The following is a 15649-nucleotide window of genomic DNA, read 5'->3' as shown; positions in this document are numbered from 1 at the left end:
ATGAAAAAAATTCCAAACTGTACCATCAATATTCAGGTGTGGAATGTTTTTCATACGTGCCGCTTTTTGAAACGCTACGGCATATCTTCCGGTGTGGTCTAGCAAAACCATTCTATATCCACCCTAAAGTCTTCCTTGAACTCTACTACAATAATTATTTTTTTTTGTAATGTTGCCGCACTGATTATATAAATATCAAACAAGTTGTTTAATATATTTCAAAAGATTTTAATTTTCCACAAAAAATAATAAAAAATACTCTTTAATAAACAAATAAGAATAAATTTACACTAAAAAATTTATTAACATGTCCGATTCCAAAGACGACTCATCTGGCATTGTTCAACGCCTCGAAGAACTCAATCTATGGCAAGAAGAACAAAAAAGAATCCTATTCGAAAAGCAAAACAATCAACGAAAACTTCTCGGATTAGAACATAGAAAAATGTATGAAACTCTTGGAATTTATCATGCCGATTCAAGTATGTTGAATGAAGAAGATGTAAGTATTGATGAATCTTCTTGTAGTGAAACTGATCTAGGAGTAAGTGCCCTTGATCAAACTGTTGATGAAGAAATAATACAAGAACAAGAACACAATCAAGTAACTGATGAAAAACCAAAAAGACCATTTCTTCGAAGAAAACAAGGTCTAATAAATCGTTTCAAGGTCGATCCCGATCAATTTAATCTCCAAAATCTACCACCATACAAATTTTCTTCCTCTCATCCAAGTTTGAAAAGAAATGTTGCAAGAAAACCCCCGGAAAAGACCAAACCCACGAAAGAAGTGCGACCAATTTCAAAAGCTGTTTTGAGACTAAAAACTTCTGGTAAACCAAAGAAACAACCCAGTTTCGATGAAATGGAAGAGAAATTTCAAAAGTCTTTGATTTCTTCACAAACGGCATGCAATTCAACGCCAGATACTAAATCGCAAGCTTCTTCTATTAAAGAAACACCTGAACCGATTTCTTGGGCAACAATTCTTGACCCACAAAACATAAAGCCTATTGAGAAGACATCTCAAAGCGCAAGTTGTTTGGAATCGAATGATGCTTCCGACAATATGAGTATTTTCGAATTGCTCGAACAAAAAGCGAAAGATGGAAGCTTTGATTTGAATTCTAGCTACATTAAAAGATTTTTGAGAAGCACAAAAATCAATTCAAATGATAATCAATTTGATTCGCCTGTTTCACTAAAGCTTCCACCAATTCCTTATGAAATTCATTCAAGTTCGAAAACCTTGGTTTCTGATTCATCTGAAACAGAATTTGAGGAAGAAGAAAAGGAGACCCCAAGAAACACGCCTAAAGTTCGTTTTGTTGACGATCCAATAATATCAACAAAGCCAATTGAATCAAACTTGTCGACAGCTTTCGACAATAGTGAAGCATCTCAAATTTTCGAGGAATTTAAAAAACAATTATTTTCCAATAAAAATGACTCGAATCAAACCATTGAAAATAATCAAGTCAACGATATGGCTTCGGAAATGCTTCAAAAAGCCGAATTAATACGCACTCGTTTAGCCGAACTTGAAGCCGAAATAAATACATTTAAAAAAAATAACTTGGAATTGGTCAAAAGCAAACAAGAACATGAATTAGAAAAAGCCCACTTTGAACAAGGATGCTTAGAAGCTGCTGAAAAATTGAATGATGAAAGAATTCAAATGGAAATTTATTTGCATGATGAGCGTATGAAGATCGAAGATGATCGCAAAAAAATGGAAAAGCAAATTCGTCATCAGAAATCGTTAAATTCGGGAAAGGAAAAGAAAGAAATTGCAAAGTTACAAGAAGAAATTGATAGTTTGCAAAAGGAATTGAAAAAGAAAGATGAAGCCCATGTAGCAGCACAGTCGAGATTAAGGGCACAAGTAAGAAATTTGGAAAAAGATGTTCGGCAGTTAAATGTTGAAATTGATCAGCTTACGAAGGAGAATAAAAGACTAGAAATGGAGAATGTAAAGTTAAATGGACAAAATAATAATAAAATGCTGCAAGAAATAAATAGAAATATTGCTAAATTGGCTCCCAAAGTGGTAAGATTCTTCTCTTAAATTTTTAAAATAATATAGGTATATTTCCCAACTCTTCTTATCACCAAATAGAGATACAAAATTTTATGAGTTAAAACTTGTTCAAGTATCATAGATCTTAAAGAGCTCTGCCAAATTTTAGTTTCTTAGATCTAAGCAAATTGTCATTCCAACCTCACGGATGAGATATTGCTACACTTATTTTTTTTTTTTAGTTTTTCAAACGATGGTACGTAATTGTGTAAAACTTTCATTAATCCAAAAGAAGAATTAGCTAATTAATTTGAACATGTCACCTTAAATATTTTTTTTAAAATAGGGTCTATCTAATGTGACATGGGTCACATCTTGGTCGTGTTTAGGTCGCGTCTAAGTCGCGCTTAGTTCACATCTTGGTCGAGTTTAGGTCACACCTTAACAATCTAGGCATTGCAGATAGTTCCGCCTGCAGATTCTGCAATTATAAAGAAGAGACACCAGAAAACATACTGGGCAACAAACAGATACCTGGGCCAGCAGTCGATAGAAATATTCCAATTAATGAAATACTTGAAAAGTAGCAAACTGGAGACCGTGCTGTAAGAAGTTACTTGCAGCTTAATTTGAGGGCCAATTCGTTTTTGTGAGAAGATCGCAAAAACGTTGAAATAGAAAAAAAAAACATGAGTATACTTATGTAAGTTTGGGGGACATAATTGAATTTAACTTCTTATTTGTCCAACTAATATTGCACCTACGTATTTTTTTTTTCTATTAATTCATATAATTATTCATAGCGTATTTTGTAATACCCACTTTGTATATCTATACCTATCCAATCAAAATTTTACAAGATTAAATAACACCCATTTTCGCTTAACTCATTTAGTTCTGACCAATGAGAAAAATGTTAATCTCTTGTTTGTATTTCCATAATTCCATATCGTTCCTCGCCAATTGTTGCCAACCCAAAAATCACATGTCATAGCTTAACATAACTTTAGAATTCGTAACTCTAGTTTTTCGTAACTTCGGTTTCGCGTAACTTTGACGGCCGTAACTCTGTCGCGCGTAACTCTGTTATTCGTAACTCCGTTACCATTTCCACAAAGCGATAAGGTGACAGAGCGACATGGCGACAAGGAGACTCGTTATCAGAGAGCCACTCGTTTCAAATTTCGTGGTTGTTAATCGAATGGTTTTTCAAAATCAATTAAAACGATATGGAAAACAACTAAAGAATCACAATTTTCTCTCTGACAACCTTATTATTTTACGCAGTCGCCTACCCAATATTCGATCAATGGTCTTCTTCATGGTGTGTGACGTTAGCTTATTCGAACTCTAATTGGCAAATCAATTGAAAGCCCAATTATTCTATCTGAATACAAAATTCGGAAAGTTCTTCGTCTAGGTCTAGGTCTAATCCAATATCGCACATCGCAGATATTCAAAAGAATAGCCGGGGAAACTGTTAATGATTTAGGATTTAGCTTTATTAAATTCAAATATTTATTTATTTGATATCTTTTGGAAAAAAAACCTAAAAAGCAGTTTGACATTAAAATATGTAAATAGAAAAAATAACAAATATAGGTTTCATTAAAAAAGAAGCTTTACCAGGAGAAGTATAAACCTACATTAGGTATAAGCCTTTTCTAAACAGAAATATAAATTAGAACTTACGAAAATTTCACATTTATGATTGCCGACTCCGATAAAATTTATAAATTTCATTCTTTTATTTTTAAGTATCTACGTTTTACATTCAACATACAAATAACAAATTTTGTTTATCTTTTGGATTTATTTAAGAATTCTGTCACCCATATGGAAGAAATACCGCCAAGCAAAACTTTGAACGTATCCAAGCACTCAAAAACTAAATCAGCGCTTCGACGCAAGAGTAGTGAATCAAAACGAAAACCTAGTCCAGTCAAAAGACAGGACTCACCAGTCCATAGTTCGGAAGATGATCTGAGCAGTGCATCTTCTGAGGAGCTAAATTATGGGAAGGCTAATTCGAAAGTAACTTTTGCAAAGTCACCAACGCCGCCGAGTCGAACAACACCAACCGACAAAGTGGAAAGGAACGAGTCAGCACCGATTTCAACAAATGCCTCATTTAAGCGTGAAATTCGTAATCCCGATGGCAGCAAAGATATTTGGTATCCAAATGGCAATCTTAAAAAAATATCTTCAGACGGGATGATTATTCGTATGCTCTACTTTAATAAAGACATAAAAGAAACAAACATTAATGAAGGTACTGTTAAATATTATTATGCTGAAACAAATACCTGGCACACAACATACTTAGATGGTCTTGAGATCTTAGAATTTCCCAATGGACAAACAGAACATCGTTACAAAGATGGAAAAATCGAGGTTCATTTTCCAAATAATTCAATTAAAATAACAAATCCATCAGATGAAAATAAATTAGAAGAATGGCGATTTGCCGATGGTACAAATTTAATTCAAATGAGGAATGGTGATAAGATTTTATTAATGTCTAACGGACAGAAAGAGATTCACACAGCACATAATAAACGCAGAGAATATCCAGATGGAACTGTTAAATTGCTTTATCCAGATGGTAGCCAGGAGACGAGATATTCAAATGGGAGAGTGAGACTAAAAGACAAAGATGGTAATCTTGTCATGGACACAGAAAATGTTCAATATTAGTGTAAGTTTATTTTTTGAATTATATTTTAGGTGCATTTTAGTTTGAAATTTGTATATTTTCTGAGATCACAGAAAGACAGTTAAATTGATCAAACCATTGTGATTATTTTATGTTGTTTTTTGTGTCACTCATAGAGTTTTAGTTAGTATAGAATTAAGGTATTTAAAAGAATTTTCCATATTTATAAAATGTTTTGTTTTTTTTCAAAATTTGTTGTTTTTTTTATATATTTAAAAATATGCATATGGGAGTTAGATAAAACTGTAATAGTTACCGTTTGATAAAGCTGATGTTACGCACTGTGCAAATCGTTGGGCGAGTTTAGCAATTGAATATGAAGTAAAGGGATGGGTGTTATTCTAAAGCAGTGAAACCGTTTTCTAAGTTCTACGGATGCAAATGCATTTATAATGGATCGGAGCTCAAATCAATCGTTAACGACTGCCATTTGCCTATCGTTTGACTTTCGTTCTTTTTTAGCTGTCATTATATTGTTGCGTTTGCCGTTAGAACGCACGTGAGTCGGTTAAGTTTGGCCTTATGACTTTGAACAACCGCTCTTTTTTGTGGTTTTCATTTACTTCAGTATCGTTTCGCATTACGTAATAGACCCCCTATACTTTTATTCAATGTCTTTGTGGAGTCGAGCTTTTTTGGGCCAATCCGGGATTTTTAGTGAGTTCCCTCAAAATGTCGCAGTTTTTCGTTTTCTGTTTATTCGTTGTAAATTTTGCATAGTACAAATTTTATATGTTTTTTCATTCAGTAATTTATATTATTTTACCGCAATCAATTCAGTTCCCAATTGATTTGTTTGACACACAAACTGAAGTTTCTTGCAACAGAAGATGCACTTATATCAATGTTTAGTTCTGGCCACCTGGCCACTGGCAGCCTAATTTAATTTCTTTTATAGCAAAGAATTTTTGGAATTCTTTTTTTTTTTTTTTAAATTGTTGGAGTTGGTTAAAAAAAAAATAATTTTTTGTGTAAAAAAAAAATTGGTATGCCATTCTGAAAAAAATATTCTTCTAAATATTCATTAAAATTTAAAAAATTAAAAATTGATGATTTTTCAAAAAATTGAAATATTTTTTAAAAATCCAAAATTTTGATTTTTTTTTTTCTTAAACATTTTCAAAAATGAGGAACACGTTTCTGTGGCAGGTATCGTTTGTTACGGTCCAAAAAATATTTGTTCTTTATCAAAAGTAGAACTTGTCACAGTAAACCTATTTTTTACTTGCTCTATAAGGCAAGTATTGGTTTCGTGTCGAAAAAAAATTTGAGGTTTTAATCCAAACCAACATTACGATGATGTAGAATTTCAAAAAAGTGGGTCTCGCAATTCCGTCCGTGCGTCTGTACGTCCATCTGTACACATTTTCACAGCCTAAACGGGTAAACGGATTTTCTTCAAATTTGGTACAGATGATTTTTATGGAATTCTGAAAGCTGTTTTTTTGTTTGTTTTTTTTTTATATCTCGCTTAGAAAGTGTACCTCCCATACAAAGTTTTCAATTCAAACCAAAAAACTCGAAAACGGCTGTAACGATTTTGATTAAACTTTGCAGACGTAATATTCAAAGCAATTGCAATAAAACTGCATTTTTATTTTTTTCAAAAAAAAAGTCAAATAAAAAAATATTTTTTTTGTATTCAACAAAATTTTGCCCTTAATGTTGGCTCTTCCCCATCATCAAAAAAAATTCTTTAAATTTATATAGAGGCAGCTCTTAAAATCTACAAGGAATTTAACATAAAAGTGTTTTAAACTGCAAGAGCAAGAGCAACTATGTGCGACCCCAGTCGTGCATTTTATTTTTTTTCATCCAATTTTTTTTTTTTTTTGAGCCTTTTCCATTTTGGTCATAGGGAGAGTACCGTCAATTTTGGTCAAAAAAAAAATTCAATTTCATCTCTGGCGAATCTTATAAAGCTACCCAGTTGGAAGAAAATCGCTCCCGTAGTTTGGGCTGTACATCAAGATAGATACAGACAGAATTGCGGGAACCACTTAATCAATCATAGTAATGCCATGTTATCTCGAGTTCGACTTTTTTTACGAATCCTAAACTTGCCCTATAGGTTATAGTACCTATGTTATGTAAATCGCAAGTAAAGAAAAGCAGCCTCCAAGCAAAATGCCACTCATACTACTCTGCTCATCATTTGATTCATCATACTTACACTATTTAATCTTTAACGATTACAGATAATTCTTATCCGATTGAGAAACATTCATTGTATAAACATAATTATTCCAACAATTGTACATACAAAAATTTATTTTACAACTCTGGTTTATAAAAAAATAATATAATTTTATTCATCACAATTATTATCATCATCCTCTTCTGGAGGATCAAAATCACGTATTTTAACATCAGCATCCTCACCATACTGTATAACATTATCGATTTGCATCAACAAGTCTTGAACACTCTCCTCGTCATCCACATTCAGCGGAACAAAACGAACCAAACTAAAATCTTCTATCAACGATCCAATTGCCTGTGACAACTTCCTATGTTTTCTACCCCACGAAGATTCTTCTGTTATATTTCCCAATAAAGCTCTTGCATCGGGATCTAAATATTTGTCCAATTGCCCTCTTGCAGTCTTGCTAAGTAAATCCATTTTCGACAGTACATTTACATGAGGCATTTCCAAATTAGCCATAACACTCAGTGCAGCCATCGTACCCGATAGAAATTTAGCCCCATCAATCATAAATTGTGAATCAACTAAGAATACTGTACACAAACGAAAGTTCCATGATTCCAACAGATTGACCAACTCTTTGCCCATAGTTAAATGTGTAAATAACTCGATTTGACCAGGCATATCGAATATAATGTAATCATCATCGGGATCACCTTCTCCTTCGTCATCTGATCCACCGCATAGTTGACTCTTTAGCCATTCTTGATTTTGAATAAGAAATTCCAGGCAGAAAACTAATCCACCATTGGGTCCATAGTGAAGTTCTTCATCTTCCATAGCATCATCTAGTTGGATGAGGTCTCTTATATCTACAATGGGTTGATAATCAAAGTGTTCTGCAGCTGGATCGAGATTAACAACGCTGATTGATCTTTTCATGTCTTCAGCATGGCGTTGCATGAAGGCGCAATATGTGGACTAGGATTGAAAATGAATCATAAAAATGTTACTGCTATGATTTACATATATTATTAATTTGTTCTTATTTACCTTTCCACTGCCAGCTGGGCCCATTACAATCTGAGCATAACGCATTTTGTAGGAATTATTTGTACACTTCACAGGATATTATTTTAATCGAAATGAAAATAATTTTAAAAATACCACATTTCGATATAGTTGAATGTTTGATGCGCTTTTGAGCGAAATGTCAAATCTCTGACATTTGACTGACACCGGGTAGGTGTGTTCAGTTACGTTGTTTGGAACTCTTCCGAACAGATTCAGAATTTCGCACAGGAGTTTAATACTGACGACCATACAAATTTTAAAAAGCTTTCTCATAAACTTGGTGAAAACCAAATTTTCAAAGAGGCGCGCAATTTTAAAGAATTTCGCAAAATGGAAAAATTTACAAGTTTCATGAAAGCCCTTATAGCCTGTTTTCACTAGAGCTCAAATGAGATAATATGTATGTTTTTAAAACCACCGGTCTTAACTGGACAAAAAAAAAACGCCTCGGGGCTTAACCTGAAATCTTGGCAGCACTGCATATTGAATGTCCCGAAAACAGCAGACACAACAAAAATTTAGAGTTGTCATATTTTTCGCTTTCGGGTTTTTCATGTATGTTTTAAGCCATTTACAAATAAAGTAAAAAATTTGTATTTCTTTTTAGCGCTATTTATTTTTGGAAAAAACTACAAAAATTGTTTTTTAAGCCAAAAAATAAGGTGCTAAGGTGTTGTTGTATATAAAATGTAAATTGCTTAGTCCAGACTGCGTTTTTTTTTTGTCCAGTTAAGACCGGTTGTAATAAAAAAAAATCTAATTTCACAAAGTAGGTCAGTTCAGATTTGAAATTAAATTTTTTTTCTATAGAAATTGACATTGGAAATGAGATAATTTGCGTAATTACCTCATTTGGGCTCTATTGAAAACAGGCTATTATAGCCTGTTTTCACTAGAGCCCACTATGGAAAATTCGCTTAAGCTGCGTACTAGGCTTTACCCAGAGTTTACACCGTTTCATGAGTACCCCTAATATTTTAACTTCACCAAGTAGGCAAATTACCTCAAATGGAGTGAAGTTCTGAATATTAACTGGTTGAACAGAATGGAAATTCGCTTGTAGCAAAGAAAAACGCCGTGGTCAAGATGTCAAATAAAATCGCTCAAAATTTAGAAAAGATGAACAGAATATGTGGCGCACTAAAATGTCAAGTGCGTTGAAAAAAAAAATAGTTGTAACCGAGCAACCATATTAGAAACGTCAAAAGTCATTGCGCTTGTAGCTTGAAGTAAAAGTCAACTCGACTTGTACCACAGCGAATTTCCTTGCCACAGCTACGTATTCTGGCACCAATATACTAATTTCATACTTTTTAACTTTGACAGCGACACAAGACACAGCCACAGCTACATCATTCTGGTCTACCAGTAAAACTAAGAAGTGACGATTTGTATCAATTTTGTTTAAAAGAACATGACTTTTAGAAAAAAAAAAAAGAATTCTAAGGTCCAATTTATTCACACTCCATTAAATTTAAAGTCGCCATTAAAAAAGGGAAATTTTAAAATTTGTATGCGATTTGACAGTTTTATAATTTTTAATGGAGCCTTTAAAAATAATGGAGAGTGAATAAATTGGGCCTAAATAAGGGTACTACTAATTTCGTTTTGAATTTTGATAAGAAAAACACTACTCTTTTATGTCGCGTTAGTGTGGGAACGCGGCTGTTTATCTCAAATTTTCTGAAATACACGTTGAACGCAACTCACAACTGTCAAAACTTATCAAATGTCAAAAAAAAATCGCTATTATCTAGAAAATATCTTTTCAATTTATAACAGAGTTTAATTTTATAAATTAAAATTAATTTAATTTTAAATTTTTAACCAAACAATAAAGTATTCAAGATGCCGGTGAGAAAGAAATCCAAAATTCTTATTAAAAATGCTTATGGGGCGTGGTTATTTTCTATTGATATAAACTTAATCACAACTTGATAAACATTTTTTTTGTATGCCTCACCTCAATTCCTTAAAATTTTATTTATTCGATATCTTATTTTTAAGGCCTATCATTCCCAAATCAAAGAATATAAGCAATCAGTTGGTAATATGGCCATTCTTCCATTGCGTACTCAATCCCGTGGTCCAGCTCCAAGTGCAAACATCGAAACCGATATAATCGATGAGTCACTGTACTACTTTAAAGCAAATGTATTTTTTCGGACATACGAAGTAAAGGTAAAAACATAAATTAACTTTCAATAAAAAAAATAGTATATCTAATAACTTCCGGCTCATATTGAAGAACGAAATCGACCGAGTTCTTATCTACATTACTCTTTACATCACTGAGTGTTTGAAAAAGCTTCAAAGATGTTCAAGTAAAAGCCAGGGACAGCAAGAAATGTACAGTCTTGCTATTTCCAAATTCGATCTCCCAGGTGATGCAGGATTTCCATTAAATTCTGTTTATGCCAAGCCATCTGGACCAGGTGATGCAGGTAAAAATAACCTTTAATAATGAAGGAATTTTCAATCCAAACCAATTGATTTATTTGATTTCCAGATCTTATGAGACAGTATTTACTTCAGCTGCGCCATGAAACAGGCAGTAGAGTATGCGACAAAGTATTCTCAGATGATGGCAAACCAAATAAATGGTGGACTTGCTTTGCCAAAAAGAAGTTCATGGAAAAGTCACTTTCTGGACCAGGCCAGTAATTAACTAATTTTCTTTCTTTTTTTTACTATTAAAGTTATACAATATTCAAAAAACGTATTAAACAAGTTTTAAATTGGAAACACCAACAAAATTGTTTTATTTGACTAAAGACAAATATTTTTTAAAGTTAAGGGGTTCTTCAAGCTTTTATTATTCTTTCCATAATATTTTTTGGTTATTTATCATTATCACTTAAACCATTCATTATTTGCCCTTTATATTAAGTTAACAAGTTTAACGATATAGATGATCAGCTTGCAAATTGGAAGCGATTTCAGACTCCCATTTGTCACCGTTGTTCAAAAGCTTCTCTTTGTTGTACAGGAGTTCCTCGTGTGTTTCTGTGGAGAACTCGAAGTTGGGTCCTTCAACAATAGCATCAACGGGACAAGCTTCCTAAAATGATAGAATATATGTATATTGTTATTGTTGTTGTTTTTTTGTTTTCAATTTAAAGTTATAGGTACTAAACTAAACAAATGTCCACCAAACTGTCAAAAATGTTTGGATAGGTCTTTGATATTTCTCATGTTTGGAAACTAAGTGCCCAGAGAAAATTTTTGGAGTTGAGGTATAACAAAATGTAGGTACACAGTTTTATAGCTTTATGAGCTCTGATATCGAATGATATTAGATATGAGCGCGAGGCATTTAATAGCCGACAATAATATTAATTATGAATTTAATATGTTTGAGAATTTTAATTTTATTTGAGTTATGTAGGTACGTGTTATGCAAAGGTATATGAAATTTTCTAGATTGCTGCACTGAAGAATTTGTCTATAAAATAGCATTCAAAATTCATTTTAACTAAAAGGTAGGAGGTCTGCTTATGAGATCGACCATAATGTAATTTGAACACAACAAAAAGAAGTTTAAATAAACTGAGTTTTAAAAAATTAAATATGGTTGGTTACTGATGTTAGTTAACTCTAGAAAGTTAGATATTTCCAGATTCATTTTATCAAAATTCAACAAACGTCAAAAATTAAATATTGGTATCAACACTAATAGTTTTTATTTAAAAAAATTTAAGATCGTTTTTTTTTTATCGTTTTTTCAGAACTTAACAAAACCAAACAAAATGTATGGAGGTTTTGCAAAACTAAACAAAATCCTACGAGCGTTTGCAAAACTAAACAAAATTGCAGGTTTTTGCCAAACTCAGTACAGTTTGCTAGTTATTGGAACTACTTATTTTTCCTTAAGTATCAAATATTATTGTAGTTTATTATTATTATTGTATACATAGTACAAAGTACATAAATGTACGAAGTACTGACACTTAACAGCGCGGAAACTGAGGCCATTTGGCTGAGACAACACCAGACAATGACAAAGAGAAAGACAGATAGAAACAAAGAAAGAACATAAAACATAGAACTACTTGGCAGAGAGGAGGAGACATAGTTGAAAATTGTCTCATACTATCGCACAGGTGGCTTCAGTTAAGCTGGCGATTTAGAAAAAACTTCTGAGCCGACCGTTGGGCTCGAAACCACGATGTCTGGCTCTGAAGTCATCTACCTATTCCTCTATGCCATGGCCACCTGCTATTGTAGTTTATATTATAATATAAATGCTATAAATAACATTAGGTAGTAAAAAAAATAAAAAAGATTAATTAAATAAAATAGTAAACAAAAACAAGGCAACTAGGAGCTCAGAACTCACAGCCATTATCTTGTGCTTTTAATTAATTTGAAATAATGGAAAGGAGGCTGAGATTTTAACCCAGACCACTAGCGTCATTGTCCATCGTACTAAACATTCCCTCAAATAATATTCTGCGATTGGAAAATATGTTTCCATAAGTTTAATTCTCAATTTTCCCACGAAAAGAGGAATGAAAGAGTTTTTGCCACGATTTAGCATAAAAAAAGAAAAAAATATGACATTTCAACTGAACTTCTACTATTTTCGGAAGTTGAGCAAACCAGAAGTTGACCAACTCGAGAGTTGAGAATCAAAAGTTGAAACTGTCAACTCTTAGTGAAGAAAAACAAAATCACAAGTTGAGAATAAAAATCCTCAATTTGAGTTCATCTTTTAGTGAAGAAAATGGCTCTTAGTTTAGTTAAGTTTATTTTTTTATTTTGCATTAGAGAGCCATTTAAGTAAATTACAATACTTTACAATTATTATATTTTTTTTTGATAGTACTTTTGTGAAGAAATCACTTGGTATCGATTTGAGTACTACTAGGTAGAAGCCGATTTTGAGGAGCTATCTAGGACCAAGTTCTTACTAGTACTGGATCCTAAATTGACAGTTTTAGTACCTAGTACGCCTTATCACTGCGGCCTCTGATGGGCCTATTGTGATTTCCTCTTTTTTAAAGTCCTGAGTTTAGAAAACTTAGTATGTTTTTGGGTGAACTAGCGGCGATGTTTTCCGCTTCGAGATAATACCCTCCGAGGTGTCGTCGACGTGTATTGATTAGGCAACTACAGTGACACAATATGTGTTCTGCTGTTTCTTTGTCTCCTTTACACATTCTGCAGGTATCGTTTTGTGTAATGCCCATGGTTTTAAGGTGTTTTTAACTGAGCAGTGTCCAGTAAGGAAGCCTGTGGTTATGCGAATCTTACTCCTGTTGAGAGTGAGGAGTTGTTTCGTTCTGGCGTGGGAGATGTTTGGTATACATTTTTTGGCTTGTCTGTTACCTTCCGTATGCGTCCAATAATGATAAGCCATATCTCTTAGCCATTTATTTATGTAATACTTTGCAGTAGTTGTTGGTATGCCACAGAATGGTCTTGGCATAATGAATTGAGATGCGGACCTTTTCTGGCTAGTGTGTCTGCTATTTCATTTAGTACGTGACCGTTGTGACCAAATGAGTTGAACTCTGTTTGTACTGGCAAGCTGGTGTAATAGTTGTATACAGTCCCATACTAGCTTCGAGGTGACTTCATTGCTTCTAAGAGCTAGGACTTTTTTAAGCAATTATTATTGGAAACATAAAAAACAAAATTTAAAAAAAAAATCATCGCAAAGTTTTCTAAAAATTGATTCTTCAAAAAAAAAAAAAATGGAAATATTTTTAGTATTAGGTACATTTGCTTTTTTGCTTTCATACAAAAAATTTGATTGAAAAATGAACTCAAGACAAGTTCTATGGTTCAAAAAATATTTTTTTTATTTCATGGGTAGAACCTTGTTTGAATATCGTTTAAGTCGTTGTTGAGATTATTATTTCCATATTGGAATCTCCCAAAACTCATAACTAACAGTTAAATAGTTCAAGATAGACCCAGACAGAATTGCGGGACCCACTTTTTTCACATTCTCTATCATCGTAATATCATGTCTAAGTTCGATTATTTTTTTTTTTTTACAAATCCTAAACCTGCCCTATAGTACCTAACCAGCTAACCTATGTATATCAAAAGTAAAGAAAGGATACTAATCGTAATTACCTGACAGAATCCACAGTATATGCACTTAGTCATATCAATATCGTAGCGTGTTGTTCGCCTGCTGCCATCAGCACGCTCTTCTGCTTCAATTGTAATAGCCTGAGCAGGGCAAATAGCCTCACACAGCTTGCATGCAATGCATCGTTCCTCTCCGCTAGGATACCGGCGAAGAGCGTGTTCTCCACGAAAACGTGGACTTAAAGGTCCCTTTTCAAATGGATAGTTTATAGTTGCGGGTTCCTTAAAGATGTGTGCCAAAGTCACACCGAAACCACGCAACAACTCAGAAAGGAAAAGTGTTTGAGCAGATCGATCAGTGATGTCGTTTAGATCCATGCTTAATTCTTTGTTGTTGACAAAGATGTATCCTTTTGATGGAGCTAAGATATCTTTATCCCTTGAGGAGTACATTCGAATGTTCTTTGGGACACCGAATCGTCCTGAAAAGTATTGAAAATAAATAATATACGTTGTTTGTTGATGACATAAGACCTCTCATAACCTAATATTGCAGCTGATGGAAACAAATTTGTTTTTTTTGGCCTTTTGTGAATATAAACTTACCGTGTTTAGCCAAGGAAAATATTTTCAATGTTGCCATTTTTTTTTAAGTTTGGATTAAATTACTCAAATTAACCGAACCACTGCAGCAAAAACTTTAAAACTGCGACGGAGATTTGATTCCAGAAATTATTTTTTGTAAAATCTCATCGGCGCTGTCACTGTCAGTTCAGTTGACAAATGACAACACAAGATTTTGTTTTTTTTAAGTTGGTGTTACTGAAATTAAAAAGAAAAGTCAAAATGTGCCTGCGTTTACAACCTGCAGTTTGTCTGCTATGAAACTAAGGTGCTGCCAAGTTTTAAAATAATCAATAACATAAGCTGGGAACATTTTGTCTACTGCTTAGTACTAAAAACTACTTTGAACTACTTTTTCTATATTGAAAAAGTAGTTCAAAGCAGATTTAAGTACTAAGTAGTAGATAAATATTCCCAAAGGAACGCTGCTATAAAAGGCATGGTAAACAGAACACGATTTGCTCAAAAATTGAACTTTTTTAACTTCGTCAAGCGACGTTTTTTTCGTTTATGGTTTTTTCACGAGCTGATTTTTGTAGGGCCAGTTGTACAAATATTTAATCCGTGGTTCAGCAACTTTTATCTTTTAAATTCGATGGCAATATTGAGTTTTAGCACTCGTTCTGGGTCCTTATAGGTTGAAATAGCTAAACCCATCCTTGAACCAAAGTTGATCCACTGCTAATCCACCGAAATCGGTGAGTTAAATACTTGACCCGAGGCTGAACCACGTTTGTACAACTGGCCATTACTTTTTCTATTTTTTTTTTTTATTAATCTCAAGTAGTTCAGTTCAGTATTTATTTAAAAAAAGGAAAAATACAAAAAAAAAAACACTGAATTTTGTAACGAAAGAAAAAACGATTTTTAAAGGCATTATTTATATGTAATTTGACAGCTCGTCGCGTGACTGCATTCTGTTCACTCATTCATCGGCGATTTTGGAAAGCAAACATTTTTTTACAACTACTATAATTTTAGTCGCTGAGCGTCGAGTGACACATTCTGTTCGGCTCTTAATGTG

General features: G+C 33.2%; 5 protein-coding genes across 5 annotated transcripts in view; 3 read left to right on the top strand and 2 right to left on the bottom strand.

Moving 5' to 3' along the window:
* Window positions 1–15649, top strand: part of LOC129914721 (tachykinins) — a 177476-nt gene that overhangs the window by 5861 nt on the left and 155966 nt on the right. The gene's annotated exons all lie outside the window — the stretch shown is intronic.
* LOC129914714 (centromere protein J) lies at window positions 222–4927 on the top strand. Its single transcript, XM_055994058.1, has 2 exons — window positions 222–2050; window positions 3842–4927. The coding sequence occupies exons 1-2, from the start codon at window positions 308–310 to the stop codon at window positions 4715–4717; spliced, it is 2619 nt and encodes an 872-aa protein (XP_055850033.1). The 5' UTR covers window positions 222–307; the 3' UTR covers window positions 4718–4927.
* On the bottom strand, window positions 7003–8062 carry LOC129914722 (GPN-loop GTPase 3). Its single transcript, XM_055994074.1, has 2 exons — window positions 7936–8062; window positions 7003–7863 (listed from the first exon to the last, which is right to left on the bottom strand). Exons 1-2 carry the CDS (start codon window positions 7978–7980, stop codon window positions 7045–7047), a joined length of 864 nt encoding a protein of 287 aa, XP_055850049.1. The 5' UTR covers window positions 7981–8062; the 3' UTR covers window positions 7003–7044.
* On the top strand, window positions 9691–10914 carry LOC129914730 (actin-related protein 2/3 complex subunit 3). The gene is made up of 4 exons (XM_055994083.1): window positions 9691–9810; window positions 9964–10137; window positions 10205–10400; window positions 10466–10914. Exons 1-4 carry the CDS (start codon window positions 9805–9807, stop codon window positions 10618–10620), a joined length of 531 nt encoding a protein of 176 aa, XP_055850058.1. The 5' UTR covers window positions 9691–9804; the 3' UTR covers window positions 10621–10914.
* Window positions 10688–14796, bottom strand: LOC129914728 (NADH dehydrogenase (ubiquinone) 23 kDa subunit). Its single transcript, XM_055994081.1, has 3 exons — window positions 14608–14796; window positions 14044–14483; window positions 10688–11017 (listed from the first exon to the last, which is right to left on the bottom strand). Exons 1-3 carry the CDS (start codon window positions 14642–14644, stop codon window positions 10856–10858), a joined length of 639 nt encoding a protein of 212 aa, XP_055850056.1. The 5' UTR covers window positions 14645–14796; the 3' UTR covers window positions 10688–10855.

This window comes from Episyrphus balteatus, chromosome 3, assembly GCF_945859705.1.
Source record: "Episyrphus balteatus chromosome 3, idEpiBalt1.1, whole genome shotgun sequence".
NCBI lineage: Eukaryota > Metazoa > Arthropoda > Insecta > Diptera > Syrphidae > Episyrphus > Episyrphus balteatus.
Note: the sequence above shows the minus strand (reverse complement) of the source record. Positions and strands in the feature narration are given on the sequence as shown.